The sequence below is a fragment of the Bufo bufo genome, chromosome 1, assembly GCF_905171765.1.
Source record: "Bufo bufo chromosome 1, aBufBuf1.1, whole genome shotgun sequence".
NCBI classification, from domain to species: Eukaryota; Metazoa; Chordata; class Amphibia; order Anura; family Bufonidae; genus Bufo; species Bufo bufo.
Genome location: NC_053389.1, coordinates 646,174,328 through 646,195,455, shown reverse-complemented (window position 1 = coordinate 646,195,455; position 21,128 = coordinate 646,174,328). Strand labels below are relative to the sequence as shown.

The window sequence follows — 21,128 nt, the reverse complement described above, 5'->3', positions numbered from 1 at the left end:
TAACCCCTTTAAAAGGGGTTGTCTCCCTTCAGCAAATGGCATTTATTATGTAGACAAAGTTAAAACAAGCCACTTACTAATGTATTGTGATATTGCCTCCTTTGCCGACTGGATTCATTTTTCCATCACATTATACACTGCTCGTTTCCATGGTTACGACAATCTTGCAATCCATCAGTAGTGGTCGTGCTTGCACACTATAGGAAAAAGCACGGGTCTCTTTGGTGGCCAGGACTGTGGGAAGGCACAAACGTTAGTGCTTTTTCCAATAGTGTGAAAGCACGGCCACCACTGATGGATTGCAGGGTGGTTGTAACCATGGAAACAAGTAGTATATAATGTGAAAAAAAAATTAATCAAGCTGGCAAAGGAAGCAATATGGACAATCACAATACATTAGTAAGTGCCTTGTATCAAAGTTCTCTACATAATAAATACTACTTGCTGAAGTGAGACAAATGAGGGCTTTGTTCCTACAGTACCATTTTGGGGTACCTACTGTACAACTCAAACTTTAATTCATTTTCTTTGAGGGGAGGGAGTTGGAAAAAAAAAAAAACACAGTTCCACCATTGCTTTATTTTTATATTTTACAACTTTTGCAAATTATAAGCTTTATAAAAGGGGTGTTATTGATTTAAAGGGTTTCTGTCACCAGAATTAGCCCTATTAAACTAGCTGACATTAGCGATGTGCTAATGTCAGCTGAACCTAACTAGTCTATTACTACTTTTATCTATGCCCCCGTTACTGCAGAAATATAACTTTCATAATATGCTATTTAGCCTCTAGGTGCGGGGGGGGCACTACACTGGATTGACAGGGCCAGACAGTCTTCACCTCCAACTGCTGGCCCTGTGCGCCGGGGAAATCTCGCGCCGTTCAGTATTCGGTGCAGGCGCAGTGAGGAAGCCGGCAAGCTCCCTTCACTCACTGTGCCTGCGCTGAATACCGAACGGGACGGCGCAGGCACGAGATTTACACGGCAGACAGGGCAGGCAGTAGGAGTAGCAGTAGAGCTGCCTGGCCCTGTCATTCTAGTCTAGCAGGGCATGGCCAGAGGTGGGAGAACGGAGCCTCTAGGAGCAGGGGCAACTCCCCCTGCACCTAGAGGCTAATTAGCATATTAAAAAAGTTATATTTCTGGAGTAACGGGGGCATAGATAAAAGTATTAATAGACTAGTTAGGTTCAGCTGACATTAGCACATCGCTAATGTCCGCTAGTTTAATAGGGTTAATTCTGGTTACAGAAACCCTTTATTCCATTTTATACATTAAAACGTTTTAAAATAAACTGATTCTTTTCATGTGACTAGATTGTGCCATCATCTGATATAAATTTTACATTAACGTATACCCGGTGCACGTAGAGGCATTTAGAATTGTATTTTACATTTGGTCCTAAGACCATTGGTTGCCTGCTCTTGACGTGCACTTGTTTATTTTTTGTGTGGTCTTATTTGTGGTAAAAATTAACTTTTATTTAATTAAATTTAATAAATAATGACAACTAATAACTAGCCTACTTAAATTCTAAATTTAAAACTATCACCAGTGGGCCTGACGGTGCTGCACTAGATATATTAGTCTGCTGACTGCCGTTTGGCAACGGCACTGTAGCTATATTCAGCTGGCTATTTGCCTCATTGTGTGCTGAAATGGATACCAGTGTCCACTATTTTGCTACAGTTGTTGCACATTGTCAGCGGGCTGTACGATATTAGTGCTAATCTGCACTGTATTAGGACGTTGATAGTGATGCAAGTGCTGTAGGTTAGGCAGTAGGCAGCCACAGCAGCACTTGCATCACTATCAACGTCCTAATACAGTGCAGATTAGCACTAATATCGTACAGCCCGCTGACAATGTGCAACAACTGTAGCAAAATAGTGGACACTGGTATCCATTTCAGCACACAATGAGGCAAATAGCCAGCTGAATATAGCTACAGTGCCGTTGCCAAACGGCAGTCAGCAGACTAATATATCTAGTGCAGCACCGTCAGGCCCACTGGTGATAGTTTTAAATTTAGAATTTAAGTAGGCTAGTTATTAGTTGTCATTATTTATTAAATTTAATTAAATAAAAGTTAATTTTTACCACAAATAAGACCACACAAAAAATAAACAAAGTGCACGTCAAGAGCAGGCAACCAATGGTCTTAGGACCAAATGTAAAATACAATCATCTGATATAATATACTGAAATACTGTTTTTACTCCAGTGATTTACTAACATATTAGGTCCTGCCTTAGTCAGGGACTAACAGGCAAATACACACAGGGCCAGTTCTAGGTGAAATGGGGCCCTGGGGCGAAAAACAATAAGGGCCCCCCCAATGACACTTGATGACTTTTACAGAAGAAACTGTATATTGTGGGGCACGGTATATGCTATATGTGTATAACAAACACAATTACAATTACTTGGCTCGGCCCTTGGGGATCTCGGACGCCACTTCAACACTTGGCCGGGGGCTCGGCGGAGCTGATGTTGTGTTTTATACTAATGAGAAAGATTTCATAATAAGAATTTGGAGAAGGGGCAGAGGGATAGCAGAGCAGGGAGAGGCTGGTGCTGCCAATAGGGGGTTCATACCATGGGGGAGTAATAAAGCCCACCATAATTCCCCCCCCAGTAGAAATAATTCTCCTTATAATGTGACAGTGCAAAAAATACCCCCTTGTAATGCCCCCCAGTTGAGCTAATGTCCCCATAGTGCTCCCATAATGTGCCAGTATAAAATACCCCTATATAGTGCCCCCATAGTGCTCCTCTCCCCCCTCCCTCCTAGTGCCCCCCATAATGTACCAGTATAAAATGCCCCATATATAGTGCACCAGTAGATGCCCTCAGTGTCCCCCATAATTTGTAAGTATAAAATACCCCTTCTCAGTGCCCCCGTAGATGACCCCATAGTACTCCTCTCCCACCTTCCCCATAGTACCCACCATAATGTGTTCCAGTATAAAATGCCCCTATACAGAGCCCCCATATAAAATAACCGTTCTTTGTGGCCTCAGTAAATGCCCCTATAGTGCCCACCAATAATGTGCCAGTAAGAAGTACCCCTACAGTGCCACCCAATAATGTGCCAGTAAGAAGTGCCCCCAATGTGCCGCTAATAAGTGCCCCCATAGATGTCCCCCAATAATGTGCCAGTAAAATGTGCCCTCATAGATGCCCCCCAATCATGTGCCAGTAAAATGTGCCCTCATAGATGCCCCCCAATCATGTGCCAGTAATAAGAGCCCCCCCCACCATCATGTGTCAGTAACAAGAGCCCCCCCCATATCATGTGCCAGTAGCCATAGGGCCCCCCCATCAAGTCCCAGTAGCCAGGGCCCCCCCTATTATGTCCCAGTAGCCAGAGCCCCCCCATATCATGTGCCAGTAGCCATAGGGCCCCCCCTATCATGTCCCAGTAGCCATAGCACCCCCATATCATGTGCCAGTAGCCATAGGGCCCCCCTATCATGTCCCAGTAGCCAGAGCACCCCCATATCATGTGCCAGTAGCCATAGGGACCCCCAAATCATGTCCCAGTGGCCAGAGCCCCCCCATATCATGTGACGGTAGCCATAGGGCCCCCATATCATGTCCCAGTAGCCAGAGCCCCCCCCATATCATGTGCCAGTAGCCATATGGCCCCCCCCTATCATGTCCCAGTAGCCATAGGCCCCCCCCCATCAACATGTGCCAGTAGCCAGAGCCCCCCATGTGCCAGTAGCCACCAGTATTGACAAAAAAAAAACAAACAAAAAAACACTTATACTTACCTCCTTGGCAGCGATGCGATGCAGGCCTCTTCCGGCCTGTGTCCCACGCTGTACGGCTCAGGCGGCGCGATGACGTCATCGCGCCGCCTGCGCCAGCCTCTAATTGGCTGTCGGCCTAGTGCCTGCAGCCTATCAGAGTAAGGGGAAGGGACACACCTCTCCCTCCCCTGCTGCACAGCCATCTGTATCGCTGTCCTGAGGACGGCGATGCATATGACTGGAGATGAGCGCTTCCACAATGGTTTGACACTGACTGACTGTCCTGCCTATAGTTAGTTGCAGGCCGGCGCGGGAGGGGGGGGCCCCCTAACGACTCGGGGGCAATTGCTCCCCTTGCCTCTATGGAAGCGCCGGCCCTGAATACACAAGGCTGATAGGTCCCAGAGTACAATGACAACCCATCAGCCTCCTGTAGTTGCATTGCAGAGGTAAATTACTCCACCAATTGAGTCCAATGACAGCTAAATTATTATTTTACTTCATTATATAGCATCAGCATATTCCACAGTGCTGACCAGATATTGTCATCACTCTCACTGCCTCACTGGGGCTTACTACACTGCGTGCAAAATTATTAGGCAAATGAGTATTTTGACCACATCATCCTCTTTATGCATGTTGTCTTACTCCAAGCTGTATAGGCTCGAAAGCCTACTACCAATTAAGCATATTAGGTGATGTGCATCTCTGTAATGAGAAGGGGTGTGGTCTAATGACATCAACACCCTATATTAGGTGTGCATAATTATTAGGCAACTTCCTTTCCTTTGGCAAAATGGGTCAAAAGAAGGACTTGACAGGCTCAGAAACGTCAAAAATAGTGAGATATCTTGCAGAGGGATGCAGCACTCTTAAAATTGCAAAGCTTCTGAAGCGTGATCATCGAACAATCAAGCGTTTCATTCAAAATAGTCAACAGGGTCGCAAGAAGCGTGTGGAAAAACCAAGGCGCAAAATAACTGCCCATGAACTGAGAAAAGTCAAGCGTGCAACTGCCAAGATGCCACTTGCCACCAGTTTGGCCATATTTCAGAGCTGCAACATCACTGGAGTGCCCAAAAGCACAAGGTGTGCAATACTCAGAGACATGGCCAAGGTAAGAAAGGCTGAAAGACGACCACCACTGAACAAGACACACAAGCTGAAACGTCAAGACTGGGCCAAGAAATATCTCAAGACTGATTTTTCTAAGGTTTTATGGACTGATGAAATGAGAGTGAGTCTTGATGGGCCAGATGGATGGGCCCGTGGCTGGATTGGTAAAGGGCAGAGAGCTCCAGTCCGACTCAGACGCCAGCAAGGTCTAGGTGGAGTACTGGTTTGGGCTGGTATCATCAAAGATGAGCTTGTGGGGCCTTTTCGGGTTGAGGATGGAGTCAAGCTCAACTCCCAGTCCTACTGCCAGTTTCTGGAAGACACCTTCTTCAAGCAGTGGTACAGGAAGAAGTCTGCATCCTTCAAGAAAAAACATGATTTTCATGCAGGACAATGCTCCATCACACGCGTCCACATACTCCACAGCGTGGCTGGCAAGAAAGGGTATAAAAGAAGAAAATCTAATGACATGGCCTCCTTGTTCACCTGATCTGAACCCCATTGAGAACCTGTGGTCCATCATCAAATGTGAGATTTACAAGGAGGGAAAACAGTACACCTCTCTGAACAGTGTCTGGGAGGCTGTGGTTGCTGCTGCACGCAATGTTGATGGTGAACAGATCAAAACACTGACAGAATCCATGGATGGCAGGCTTTTGAGTGTCCTTGCAAAGAAAGGTGGCTATATTGGTCACTGATTTGTTTTTGTTTTGTTTTTGAATGTCAGAAATGTATATTTGTGAATGTTGAGATGTTATATTGGTTTCACTGGTAAAAATAAATAATTGAAATGGGTATATATTTGTTTTTTGTTAAGTTGCCTAATAATTATGCACAGTAATAGTCACCTGCACACACAGATATCCCCCTAAAATAGCTAAAACTAAAAACAAACTAAAAACTACTTCCAAAAATATTCAGCTTTGATATTAATGAGTTTTTTGGGTTCATTGAGAACATGGTTGTTGTTCAATAATAAAATTAATCCTCAAAAATACAACTTGCCTAATAATTCTGCACTCCCTGTATATTAATTCTAAGTTAACCCATCAGTATGTTTTTGGAATGTTGGAAGAAACCAGAGCATCCAAAGGAAATGCACAAACTTGAAGCAAACATACAAACTCCAGGCAGATGACAATTTAGGAAATAATTTTTACCTATGGCAATCACCTTGTATAACAGGTCAATTTCTAACATAAAGCACAAAGTTGTATCCAGCGGGTAAAATATGGATCCAACTTTGTGCTTTATGTGGATTACTCTAGGTGTGAACAGACCATGGATTCATGCTGGAGTGTGCGGATTTTCTTTGCCACTAGGAGCTGGACCACACCATAATATTACAGGTTGGGCTAGTATAGTTGGGGTGGTGTGGTTATACTTTAATTGTTTTAGTAAGTGTCATTTAAAATTGTGTATGTTAATGTATGTATGTAATTAATGTATTTATATGCTGTTTACCTGCTCTTTAATTTCCCTTTGGGATTAAATAAAGTTTTATTTCATTGTATTATATGATGCCCTTGGTCAGATTGAAACCCAGGAACCTAGTGATGCCAGGCAAAAATGCTAACCACCATGCTGCCCAGCTATACCATTCCATATGCAAGGAGCTCCTCAAAGTGGTGGCTACAGACACCTGATAAAACTTCTGCTTCCAGTAAATTATGTGGGAAAATCAGAGCTATAATCTCCATGTTACAAAACTACGTGAGGCATGATAAAGGACCTCGGGTCTACTATAGGTTTGTGACACTTAGGGTAATAGCCTAATACGCCACGATCATGTGATCTATGGATCACAGCTTCAGTCCCTTAGTAGGATTAAAAAATAAATAAATAAATGAATGAATAAAGGTTTATTAGAAAACTATTTTATTATTTAAAACCAGTTCAACAAAACACTAGGCTGTCATAGGAAGTACCTACCTCTCTCAAGTATCATCTAGCTGGCTCACTGCTTTCATTGCCTGGATCGGAGTAAACGCTGACCTCGGTAGTTAACTTTTTAAATGCCACAGTCAATGCTATTAATCTGTCAACTGAAGGGTGCTGAGAGGTTGGGATAGCAGCCAAAGGCTTTGTAATGCCCCCAGGCCTGCCACATACGGATGCCTATTAGGCCCTGCCAAACGCATTCTGTATTTTACTGTAACTGAAAAAAAACACTGCAACACAGAAGTATTGTAGTGCATTATAAGGAAGATCAGTGAACATCAGGTTCAAGTCCCTTACTGGTACTTTGTAATGCATGGGAAAATAAGAAAGACCCCCAGGTCTACTATAGGTTTGTGCCTCTTAGCGTCATGGACTAACAGTCCACTGTCCCATACTAGCGTTTTAATAAAAAATAAAATAAAAATAATAATAATAATAATAATAATAATAATAAAGTAGTGAACAGGACAAAGAAGCTGTAATTTATTTCCTTTGGCTCAGACTGGATAAATGTGGTACATGGCTAGACACTTTTGTGTAACTTGATACCACCTATTGGTTGGTTTACACTGCAACAGAACAGTGGATCAAAATATTGGTATGAAATGGTGCGTGCTAAGCCACACCCCGAGGCAAGCAAGTTGCAGTGGATTATTATTATTTCTTACTTCATAAGTATGTCTAAAATGACAGGTCCTCAGAATAGGTCATTCAGTATCTAATCAGATCCCGGGACCACCATCGATCAGCTGTGTGAGAAGCCACTGGTGCACTCAGTAGCGCCACCGCCTTATCTCAGCTTTCCCGAGGCCATGTGACATAGACGTTCATCTGGTCACATGACCTAGGTGCGGCTCAGCCTCATTGAAATGAATGGGAATAAGGTGCGATACCAAGCACAGATACTATACAATGTATGGCGCTGTGCTTGGTAAGCTGCAAGAAGGCCACAGCTGATTGGCGGGAGTCCTCTGGGTCCCCGGGTGTCAGACCCTCATTGATCAGATAATGATGACGTATCCTGAGGACAGGTGACCAGTATCAAAATCTCGGAAAACTCCTTGAAGAGGTAATTTTCATGAGCCAACCCTTTTCACGTAGGAGCCAAAGATCTGGCTCAGAGTAGGGTCCAGAGCGGGGAACCACAGTCTGTGACATGGATTCCTGAAAGCTTGTGAACCTTTCAGAATTTTCTATTTTTCTGCATAAATTAAACAAATATAAATAAATAAAACTGGAACAAGGAAAACAAAAACATTCCAGCAGAAAAACCGCATTCCATCTATGAAACACTGGTGGTGGTATCATGTAGGATGGCTGGCAATCATTGATGGAAAAATTAATTCTGAATTACAACAGCAAATTGTAAAGAAAAATGTCAGGACATCTGTCTGGGAGCTGAATCTCTAGAGAACTTCAGTGATAGAAGACCTCAACCCTAAGCACACAAGTCATTCTACCAAAGAATGGTTAAAGAATAAAATTTTGGAATGGCCAAGTTAAAATCCTGACCTTAATCAAATAGAAATGTTGTGGAAGGACCTGAAGCAAGCAGTTCATGGGAGGAAACCTATGAACATAACACAGTTGAAGCGGTTTTGTTAGGAGGAACAGGCTAAAATGCCTCCAAGCCGATGTGCAGGACTAATCAAAAATCAGGGCTGATTCGCATCTCATTTTAGCTGATCCGGCAGGTTATTCTGGCAGAGGAACAGCCTGCCAGAATTCACCAGATCCAGCATTGCCAAGCACAGCCATGCACAGCTGGACCCCATTGACTATAATGGTATCCAGTAGTGATCCAGCTGCTTTCTGCACAGCTTTTTGTTGTTCAATCAATTTTATTAAAGAAGAAAGCACAAATAGATAAAACATGTCCATTTGCATTGCAGAATGCACATTAAAGTATTGTTCGTTTAGGCTACTGAACGTGGTTTATAAGACATATTCAGAATAGCATCCCGCAATCCCAGGAATAATTGACCCGCAGTACACATACATACGTGACAAGACAGTAACACCACAAGACACACACGGGTAGGGAGACAAACAAGGAAGGTATCCTAACATAAAACCCCATCTAGTCATTCCAGAGCATCTGGAGAATTATTGGCCCGAGCTAGCCAATCATGGAACGCTTGAGACCCCTTAAAGAGAAGCCATGGCGTCCATAATTTCATATACTTCCGGTCCCAACCTTCATCCTCTGCTATTAACTCCTCCATCCTACGTATATTTTCGAACGTCTCCAACCATTCCCCCACATGTGGGGCATCCCGAGACTACCAGTGCCTCGGCACCACCAAACGGGCCGCCTGAACAAAAAATCTCAGGAGGCCCCGCTTTAATAAACAAATGGGACCTGGAACCAGCGATAGCAAAGCCCCTTTCAGTGTCCATCGGGTCGTGGAACCTGATTATATAGATCATTCAGTGCTGTCCAAAAAGGAACAATTTTTGGGCACTGCCACCAAATATGGGACACCGTGCCAACAGCCCCCTCACACCTCCAACATATATTTGAGCATGTCGGATAAAAGGAGTGTAAGACGGCAGGAGTCCTATACCATCTGGAGAGGATCTTGTAATTTTTCTCCTGCAGCCCGCAACAGATGGAGGACCGCTTGTTAAAACCTAAAGCGGTCATGTCATGGGGGGCAGATTTAGGTTTTAACAAGCGGTCATGTTTCCATTGATGGAGTTAAACAGTAGTCCGGCTGGATTACTGTGACCTGTTTGGTACAATCAGCAGGTTGCTTATACAGGAGATATAACTGTGTTGCCAACGTCTGTAATAAATGTTAGCTGCCAAGCAGCATTTTAAGTTGTATAGTGGGTCGATGGAATAAGTCCCCCACTACAAATACGGGGCAACAAACTGATAATCAGACATTGCTGATAACTAGATCGAGTAGGCAATAATATTTACAGACGTGGCACGGCAAGAGGCTGCCCTCATAGCCTCCAGAACTATTTGCCCTGTTAGAGACAAATAGTAGTCCGGCTGGATTACTGTGACCTGTTTGGTACCATCAGCAGGTTGCATATACAGGAGTTAGAACTGTGTTGCCAACGTCTGCAATAAATTCTACCTGTCAAACAGCATTTCAAGTTGTATAGTGGGTTGATGGAATAAGTCCCCCACTACAAATACAGGGCAATAAACTGACAATCAGATATAGCTGATAATCAGATCGAGTAGGTAATAACATTTGCAGACGTGGCACGGCAAGAGGTTGCCTTCATAGCCTTTGGAGGGAGCGATTGTGCACATCGCCTCCAATTGACTATATCATCATCTCTAACAGTGGTTTGTAGACTGTGTTTTTAATACCTTAGTAGCTTTTTTTGTTTCTTCGTTTGTAGTCTAACAAGTTGTGATTCACATTCACATTTAGTGACACATTTTAATGAATATTATAATAAAAGTGAAGTATTAGTTTGCACCCGGGCCAAGATAGGTTCTATTGCCCGTATAGGCATTTGTAAATAAAATAAAACTACAACAATACTGACACCTAGTGGCGAATGTTGTTATCGCTAGTATCTAAATAACCAAGATACTTTATTCTACCCTACTGCCACCCACTCTCTGCCATGATGCTTATGTGAACAACCTTTTCTTGCAAATCAGGGTTGGCTATATCTACTCACATATCTCACTTGCACATGGACAGATATCTTCATGCTCTATTTACTGGCATGGTCAAACAGTCTAAAAAGCCTCGTGCAGCTACTAACGCTACTCCTAAATTAGCCAAACACCCAAAAGACTACCTCTGCGTATAAATCGTGACCAGCGTCAAACCCTGCTACTAAATACTACACCATGTCTTCAACACCAGAGTCAACGCCACCATCCCCACCAACCCAAGGATCAGAATGACCTTCCCTCAGCTACTGAGATGACCCAGGAGGTATCACGCCTGCTACTGCCGCTTCTTGACAAGAGTTTGGAGGCGCTACACACACCAATAAATAATGGCCTCTCAAATCACTGTCAACACACAGAGACTGGGGGAGGTAAAAAACAGGATCAGCACTTGTGAAGATATCACTTCTCTTCAAACCAGTGCCACGACATGTGAAGATTGTTCCAAACAACTATTAGATCGCCTAGAAGACCTGGAAAACAGAAATCGGTGGAACAACCTACACTTTATTTACATAACCGAGTCCATCAAAGGAGCTGACTTAGGGTACTTTCACACAAGCGTTAAAGTATTGAGTTCCGTCGCAGGGGCTCAATACCGGGAAAAAACGCTTCAGTTTTATCCGAATGCATTCTGAATGGAGAGCAATCCGTTCAGTATGCATCAGAATGTCTTCAGTTCAGTCCCTCTGCGATATTTTCTCCAGTCAAAATCCGGATCCGGTATTTCAAGGCATTTGTCAGATGGATCCGTTTGCATACGGATTTCCGGATCTGGCAGGCAGTTCTGGCAACGGAACTGCCTGCCAGAATCCTCTAACGCAAGTGTGAAAGTACCCTTAACTGCCTTCTTGTCAACTGATCTCAAGGAAGCTCAACATCTGCCAACCACCCACACCATGCCTCCAATAGAGTATGCCCACCACTTATGCAAAAAAAAATCCAAGACAGATCCAATAAACGTAGGCCTACCATAGCCAAATTCTTCCACACTCTCATTAACCCCTTAACGACCAGTGCCATACATGTACGAGCTGCGCCCGCCCGATCTACGGCAGGGTTCCGGCAGTCACTGATAGACGGACCCCTACTGTATGCGACGGCATCTGTGAAATCACCAATGCTGGCACATTAACCCCTGCACGACCGCGGTCAGCGCTGACAGCGGTACGTGCGATGTTCGTGCAGGGAGGAAGCAGCCATCGGGTCCCCGCGAAGCTATGACGGGGACCCAATGGCAGGGAAGGCAGCCCAATGCCTTCCTTAGGCATCGTGGTTGCCTTCAGGGAGAGCCTGTGAGATCCAGACCCCTGGATCTCACAGGATGCAGGCTGTAAGTGTATTACAGTGTGTAATACACTTATAGCCAGTGCTTTACAATACAGAAGTATTGTGATGCATTGTAAAGGGGATCAGACCCCCAAAAGTTGAAGTCACAGAGTGAGACAAAAAAATAGTGAAAAAAAGTTACAAAAATAAAGTAAAAAAAATATAATATTAGGTATCGCCGCTTTCATATCGACCATCTGTATAAAAATATCACATGACCTAACCCCTTAGGTGAACACCGTCAAAAAATTAATATAAAAACTGTGCTAAAAAACTATGTTTTTGTCACCTTACATCAGGGGTCTCCAAACTTTTCAACAGGAGGGCCACATTGAAGATTTTACAAGTATTCGGGGGCCGGAAAAAAAAATCAGTTATGTATTAAATTAAATGTATATATTTTACATGGATCGTTTTTGTAATCAGCATGATATGACTGAGAACAAAAGAGAAAAAACTTTAGCAAAACAACGCAAAGACACCCGTGTCCCTATCAGCGGTGTCCCCATCAGCACAAAAATGTCCCCATCAGCACAGCAATGTCCCCATCAGCACAGCAATGTCCCCATCAGCACAGCAATGTCCCCATCAGCACAGCAATGTCCCCATCAGCACAGCAATGTCCCCATCAGCACAGCAATGTCCCCATCAGCACAGCAATGTCCCCATCAGCACAGCAATGTCCCCATCAGCACAGCAATGTCCCCATCAGCACAGCAATGTCAGCATCAGCACAGCAATGTCAGCATCAGCACAGCAATGTCAGCATCAGCACAGCAATGTCAGCATCAGCACAACAATGTCCCCATCAGCACAGCAATGTCCCCATCAGCACAGCAATGTCAGCATCAGCACAGCAATGTCAGCATCAGCACAGCAATGTCAGCATCAGCACAGCAATGTCAGCATCAGCACAGCAATGTCCCCATCAGCCGTGTCACCCTTAAGCACAGCAATGTCCCCATCAACGATGTCCCCATCAGAACAGCAATGTCCCCATCAGCGGAGTCCCCATTAGCAGCTGATAGGGGCCACCACTGATGGGGACACTGCTGTTGGGGACGCGGCTGATGGGGACACCATTGATGGGGACACCCGTGTCCCTATCAGCGGTGTCCCCATCAGAACAGCAATGGCCAAATCAGAACAGCAATGTCCCCATCAGAAAAGCAATATATTACCATAAAAAAAAAAATATTCCCATCAAAAAAACAATATTCCCATCAGAAAAACAATATTCCCATCATGGGGACACCCACTGATGGGGACGCTGCTGTTGGGGACATTGCTGTGCTGATGGGGACACCACTGATGGGGACGCTGCTGTGCTGATGGGGACACCACTGATGGGGACACCATTGATGGGGACACCCGTGTCCCTATCAGCGTTGTCCCCATCAGCACAGCAATGTCCCCTTCAGCGGTGTCCCCATCAGCACAGCAATGTCCCCATCAGCGGTGTCCCCATCAGCACAGCAATGTCCCCATCAGAACAGCAATGTCAGCATCAGCACAGCAATGTCCCCATTAATGATGTCCCCATCAGAACAGCAATGTCCCCATCAGCGGAGTCCCCATTAGCAGCTGATGGGGACACCACTGATGGGGACACTGCCTTTGGGGACGCGGTTGATGGGGACACCCGTGTCCCTATCAGTGGTGTCCCCATCAGAACAGCAATGTCCCCATCAGAATGGGGACGCTGATGGGGACATTGCTGTACTGATGGGGACACCATTGATGTGAGAGGGGGCAAAATAAGATATATACAATTTTGCTCCACAGGTGGGGAAAGTGGAATATCGATAAAGAGGGGAAAATGGAATATATACAGAGGGGGCAAAATGGATATAAATAGGGGGGGGCCCTGTATATATCCATTTTGCCCCCTCTGTATATATTCCATAATCATTTATCCCCTGTGTGTATATATTGCATTTTTGCCCCCTCTGTTATCTGTTTAATTTTTTTTCCATTTTTTTTGCCTTTTTTTCTTATTGAAATATATTTTTGTTCCCCATTGGTCCCCTGTGGAGGATTTCTTGCCTGACATTTAGTTCCATGCCAGGTGCCCCCCTGTGAGTTATAGCCAGGCAGTGGTGGTGTGCACATTTAAAAAAAAAATACTTACCTCGTCAGACTGCTCCGCTCCCGCCTTCTTGCTCTTGCTTGCAGCCCACAATCCTGTCTTCCAGCGTGCGTTGTGTGATCCCGCGAGACCTGGCTGGCGCGATATCACAGCGCCACCAGGCCTGAATGGGTGGAGGCGGAGCCCGAATGGATGGAGGCAGGGCTGGGGTTGGTGGGGCGGCGCAACTACTCACAGAGGCCGGGGGCCCAAGCGACCAGCCATTTACATAAAAATGTTAAAATTACTTGCGATGGGGCGACGGAGCTGCGGGCCCCCCCCACCGCCGGGCCCGGTCGCGGTCGCATCCTCTGCGACCGCGATCGTTACGCCCCTGGGCGGTTGTGCGGATTTGGTTCCTGCAACCTGCCAGCTGCGGGCGGGCCGGATCGAACGCACAATCGGGCCGGATGTGGCCCGCGGGCCGGGGTTTGGAGACCCCTGCCTTACATCACTAAAATTGCAACACCAAGCGATCAAAAAGCCGTATGCAGCCCAAAATAGTACCAATCTAACAGTCACCTCATCCCGCAAAAAATGAGCCCCTACCTAAGACAATCGGACAAAAAATAAAAAATAAACTACGGCTTTCAGACTATGGAAACACTAAAACAGGATTTTTTTTGTTTCAAAAATGCTTTTATTGTGTTAAATGTAAAAAAAGAAAGTAGACATATTAACATATTAGGTATCGCCGCGTTTGTAACAACCTGCTCTATAAAAATACAACATGACCAAACCCCTCGGGTGAACACCGTAAAAAAAAAAAAAAAAAGTGTAATAGCAGGCGATCAAAAAGTCATACGCACCCCAAAATAGTACCAAACAGTCATCTCATCCCGCAAAAATGATATCTAAAATTAAAAAAAACTAGGGATCTCAGAATATGGATTTTATTCAAAAATGCTGTTATTGTGTAAAACATAAATAAATAAAAAAGTATACATATTAGGTATCGCAGCATCCGTAACAAACTGCTCTATAAAAATACCACATGATCTAACCTGTCAGATGAACATTAAAAATAACAAAAAATAAAAACGGTACCAAAACAGCTATTTTTTGTTATCTTGCCTCACAAAAAGTATAATATAGAGCAACCAAAAATCATATGTACCCTAAAATAGTACCAACAAAACTGCCACCTTATCCCGTAGTTTCCGAAATTGGGTCATGTTTTTGCTACTCTAGGGGTGCATCAGGGGGTCTTCAAATGTGACATGACAGCTTAAAATTATACCAGTAAAATCTGCCTTCCAAAAACCATATGGCGTTCCTTTCCTTCTGCGGCCTGCCGTGTGCCCGTACAGCAGTTTACAACTACATATGGTGTGTTTCTGTAAACTATAGAATCAGGGCAATAAATATTGAGTTTTGTTTGGCTGCTAACCCTTGCTTTGTTAGTTGAAAAAAATTGATTAAAATCTGCCAAAAAAGTGAAATTTTAAAATTTCATTTCCATTTTCCATATTTTTCTTGCGGAACACCTAAAGGGTTAACAAAGCTTGTAAAATCAGTTTTGAGGGGTGTAGTTTCTAAAATAGGGTTATTTTTGGGGTGTAGCTTCTAAAATGGCATTCACTAAATGATCCAAACATGAAGTAGACATATGGGGAATGTAAAGTAGTAATTATTTTTGGAGTTATTACTATCTATTCTAAAAGGAGAGAAATTGAAATTTGCTAATTTTTCAAAAAATTTGGTAAATTTTTATTTATTTTTTATAAATAAAAATGACATTTTTTGACTCAATTTTACCAGTGTCATGAAGTACAATATGTGACGAGAAAACAATCTCAGAATGGCCTGGATAAGTAAAAGCGTTTTAAAGTTATTACCACATAAATTGACAAATGTCAGATTTGCTAAAAATGGCCTGGTAAGAAAGGTGAAAAATGGCAGGGTCCTGAAAGCGTTAAAGAACAAATCTTGCAAGCTTATCGGAAAGAAGGTCCACCGGATGTCAGAGGACACAGGATTCTGATATTGTTTTCACTGGCTGTCACCCACCAACACAAAGCTTGCTCAGAATAGCTTCTCTACCTCATGAAGCTAACCCTGTCTTTCTATCAATTCTGTGACTAGCTGTATGTTACTTATAGTTATGTTATACATGTTAAATATACACTATTTCAGCCTCTACACTGGCTGTATGATGAAGTTATCATTCTTTGCACAAATGTATCCACAGGAAACTAACTGCTCTCACGGAATATAGTGGGACTTCGTTCCCCAATAAAACGGAAAAGGGTCCTTACTCATATATCATGCTTTAAACCATAGTTTTTCTACAAGAGACACACTGGGCTAAATATAATCAATATTTTATCCAAGTGCCCTGGATTAGCTCCTGTATTGTGGTCATGTACACTAAGAAATCACGAGGAGTGAAGGTTGTTATATACAAAGGCATCCCACGTATTATTCACAAACAAATACTTGACTCAAACACTAAATACTTATATCTGGACATAACCATATGTGCTACTAGATATTCTCTGCTGAATATCTATGCTTTAAACAGCCCGAATTCCTTTTTTTCCCCCTCAATTTTCCAATTGTTAGCCTCCAAACAACTTTACCCATTGATCATGGCAGGAGATTTTAATACAACACTAGACCCATCCATGAATCGCTTCTAAGAAGCATCCAAGTGGGAAGTGGTTAGATGAAGAGCAGGTCTTGACCCGCACCATTCTCTCCTACTGCCCTTTATAGGTAACCCAAATTTTCAGCAAGGAACCCCTCCAAGTATTTTTCTCAAATGGCAGAGGGAGGTGGGGTTGAGATGTGTCAGGGACATATTGACTTCCACTCATATATAAGTACTATCCTTCTCAGAACTTAGGCAAAAATACACCCTCCCCTCAACTGCTTTTAGACAAGTTAAAGGGGTTGTTCGGGCTTTTACTATTGATGACCTATCCTCAGTATAGGTCATCAATATCAGACCGGCGGAGGACCGACACCCGGCACCCACGCCAATCAGCTGTATGAGGAGATGGAGCTCGCAGTGCACAGGCGCCATCTCCCTTCTCCCTTCCTGTCGGCTGCTGCCGTCTATGGCCTTTGTCATAGATATAGCAGCAGAAAGAGTGCGCACGTACCGTCTCCTCATACAGCTGACCCCAAGGATAGCATAGATAGTCCAATAGTAAAAGCCCGGACAACCCCTTTAATCCTCAAAACAAAGAACATCTTGCAGTATATCTCATGAATTGAAGATAGCCATTTTCTAGAGGCCTAATCTCCCATTATTTGATCACCATTTGACTATTCCAAACAAAAGCATGACATGATGACTTGGTTGCAGCATTTCCCCAACCTTACTAGTAAAGATATTATCATATTTCCCCAGATCGCAATTTTATTATGGGGTGAACGCCAACATCTGCATGTCCGAAATGTCAGGCTTTAGATGCCAACCTATACCATTGCCTTTGGCATTGTCCCATTGTACGTTCTTTTTGGACACAGGTGTCTGCTTATGCAACTACCCACCTGCTAAACTTCCTTTCTCTAACCCTTGAATGGGCCATATTAGGTCATAATGACCATTAAGCATATCCAAGTATGAAAGAAGCCAAGAAATTGCTTTTTATCATATCAGCGGTGGTATGGAAATCTCTTACAGGAATGGTTCTCTCCTAAAATGCCATCCCGGAGACTTTTTCTTAAAAAACTGATGTTTGTGTTTCATATGGTCTGAATTGCAGCCACTCTCCAAATCTCCACATCTAATCCGCCATTGTAACTATTATATTGCACGCCCTTGGAACATTGTTTGGTGTATGGTCACTGATCCCTTTCGGAGATGGATTCATGTGCCATAAGGATTTTGTTTGTTTGTTTGCCCCATCCTATTTCCCCACCCACATTCTTATCCCCTTTTCCCATCCCCAGGCATGTGACGAATACACTACTTTCACATAGGTCTTTGGTCATTTTAACCTCTAATTATTACCTTATCATTACTGTACGTATTTTTCCCCTGGATCTTTACATTAGATTGTACTGTTTATGTATATTTGACAGTGCCATGGGGAGTGTTCAATCACTCCCATTTGTTCTCTGCGATTACTGTTTTTGTGAAAATATCAATAATTATTATTTTATTTTTTTTAAAGTCTAACATTTTTGACTAATTTGTATGATTTCATTTTAATTATCTACTTTTGTGTGAAAATTTGATGTAACTTAGGTTAAATTTGTGCAGAAATGTAGAAATTTCTGAAGCACCGCTGTATATGCCCTAATAGCTCCCAGGTAAAAGTCTTCACTGGACAACCTGTTTTAGCTTTCATTAAAACAAATGCCAGTATAGTAAAGAAACATACCAAGCGGTTTTCATCAAATACTTCAAAGAGAATTCTGTGCTTCTTTGGAGACACCTGGAAAAGAAGTTACAAGAGAAATATATCAATATATAATGTATACAGTTCCTGAGAAAGATGAGACACTAGAATATGAACCTGTAGGCTTCAAAAACTTCAAAACATAAAAAGCTACCACAAGAATGCTAACCTAGTGCAGAAAATCCCACTGATAGTCTTGCCAAACAAATTAGTTCTCAAAGTCGGAAGCTTTCTTAGGGTAAATAGCTGACATTTGTATGCTCCTCATACCATGGTTCTAAACACAAAAATAATGTGCTGTGAGCCAATACAACTACCTTGGCTTTCAATGTAAGATCTAATATCTCTGTCATTTACTTTTAATAGGACCGGTCACCAAAAAATGCAGTGCAATCTTCAGGTAGCATGTTACAGAACAGAAGGAGCCGAGAAGAGTACTATATCGTTTTACTGGTAAACATTCAGTATAACTTAAAATTTATACATTTATATCTTTCCTCTTTTTGACATTACAAGGGAGGTGTCATCAGAGATCGATAACATTCCTTGTGTAAGTGTGAATATATAGATAGCTGTCAGTCACTGATAGCTGTACACGGGGAGGCGTTATCAATGATTGATAGCATTCTCTGTGTAAGTGTGTATACAGAGCTGTCAGTCATTGATAGCTGTACACAACGAGATGTTATCAGTGATTGATATTCTCTGTGTAAGCATGTATACATACACAGCTGTCAGTCACTGATAGTTGTACACGGGGAGTTATCATTCATTGATAGCATTCTCTGTCTAAGTGTGTATACAGAGATAGCTGTCAGTCACTGATAGTTGCACATGGGGGAGGTGTTATCAGTAATTGATAGTATTCCCTGCAGCATTTACCCAGAAATAGAAGATTCATACTTACCTGCTCCCTGCTGTTCCGGTCCTCTGCACTGCCCCTGCTGCCTCCATCTTCCAGTTCCTGCACTGTGTACACCTTGCAGTACATGGCCATGTTCACATACACCACTCCAGTCAATGACTGGCTTCATCTGTGAAATGCTGCTTGTGGCCACATCACCGCTTAAGCCGATTATTGACTGAAGAGGTGAATGTGACCATGTCCATGCACTGCCAGGCGTAAACAGCGGGGGGACAAGAAGATGGAGGCAGCAGGAGCAGTGCAGAGGACCGGAGAGGGGGGGGGAAGCAGGTAAGTGTCGCTCTTCGGTTTCAGGAGATATGCTGCAGGAACTTGTTAAAAAAAAAAAAAAAAAAAGTCATTTTTACCAGGAAATCCCTTTAACCTCCTAACAGTCCCATTGAAATTGGAAAAACCCTCCCAAAAATGTCACTTTTTTATTATATATTTTAAATGTCTGTCTGCAGTAAATCTTGTTGGCGTACAACCCAGGGAACATTATTGCATTTTTAACCCCTTAGTGACATAATTAAAGTCTTAAGGACCAATAATATGTTCACCCTTTGTTTTCTAGCAGTCATAACTTTTTAGTTTTTTTTTTTTTTTTTTTTTTGCGAGATTAGTTGTAGGTTTTTTAGAAACCATTTTGGGGTATGTATAGTGTATGAAATAATTATTCTATTTTTAGGGGGGAAAGATTAAAAAAACAGCAATTTTTACATTATTTTGCAGAATTTATTTATGGCGTTCACTGTGTGGAAAAAATTATTTTATTATGTGGGTCCTGTGTGGTAAAAATTATTTTATTATGTGGGTCTGTACAGTGATAAGGTCACATTTCTATATATTTTTTACCATTTTTCCTTTCTTCCTGCAGCCTGTCAGCTATGCAACTGTTCCCTCTTTCTCCTCCAGACTGACAGGGAGGAGGGCAGTTGCTTTAGCTGCTCATATCTCCAGTATTGTTTGAAAACTGACATTGCAGGATTTCAAACAAATGCCAGAATGACAGCAATATCATGGTACATGGTAACATATCGCTGTTAAAAATCAGAAAGCAGTGAATGCAGCTGAAAGTGAAAGTAAAAGCAGGTTTTACCCGCGATTATACCAGACTCGATTTATAACAGTGATATTTCCTTTATTGCTTGGAGTTATGCTGTCATTTTGGTCCAGTTGCAGGCTTCTAGCTGCTACCATTGAGGAGATATCAGCATCTAAAGCAGCCCTCCCCCTCCATTTTCTGCTCAAGAAAAGTTAAAGGGATGGTTTCATCATAGACAATCGGGGCATATTGCACCTATATTGAGAACGGAGCCCCGCAAGGTGGCGGGAGGACTCCGGTCCGGCCACCACCATGCCGGCTCCCCATAGAAGTGAATGGGAGTGTAGCACACATACGTGGCCCCCACTCCCATTCATTTCTATGGGGCTGACGGAAAAAAACGAGCCAGCGATCGGCTATTTTCGCCGGTCCCATAGAAAATGAATGGAGGGCGGCTGCGCATGCGCAGTGCGCTCTCCTTCACTTGCGGGGTTCCGTTCTCGATATAGACAATAAAAGACAATGGGGGCATATCCTAGCGATATGCCCCCATTGTCCATGATGAGACAACCCCTTTAAGTACTTTTCCCACTGCCAGAGCTCAGCTCGGGCAAAACAGGTGGTTAAGCCCCTATTACACTGCCAGATATTAGGCCAATTAGTGGGAACAGTAACAGGACTGCTCATTCCTTATATCTGGCCAGTATATTCGTGCCGCTGATAAACAAAGAATCACTCGTTTGTTGGCCGATTTGCATATTTCATCAGGATGAAAGATGTACAATTATCGGCAGCATATCTCCCTGTGTTATCAGGGATGGGCTACCAATAATCAGTAAAACTAAATGAAGGAGGAATGACCGTGGTAGTGATCATTCCTTCCCATTCACTTTGCATCG

The 21,128-nt window shown here is 43.2% G+C and overlaps 1 protein-coding gene across 1 annotated transcript in view; it reads right to left on the bottom strand.

Annotated features, from left to right (window-relative positions):
• The window catches only part of NEDD4 (NEDD4 E3 ubiquitin protein ligase), a 205,323-nt gene that overhangs the window by 122,701 nt on the left and 61,494 nt on the right, over nt 1–21,128 (bottom strand). The window contains exon 5 of the mRNA XM_040413915.1: nt 18,263–18,316. Coding sequence (XP_040269849.1) covers nt 18,263–18,316 — 54 coding nt within the window. The remainder of the gene's footprint in view (nt 1–18,262; nt 18,317–21,128) is intronic.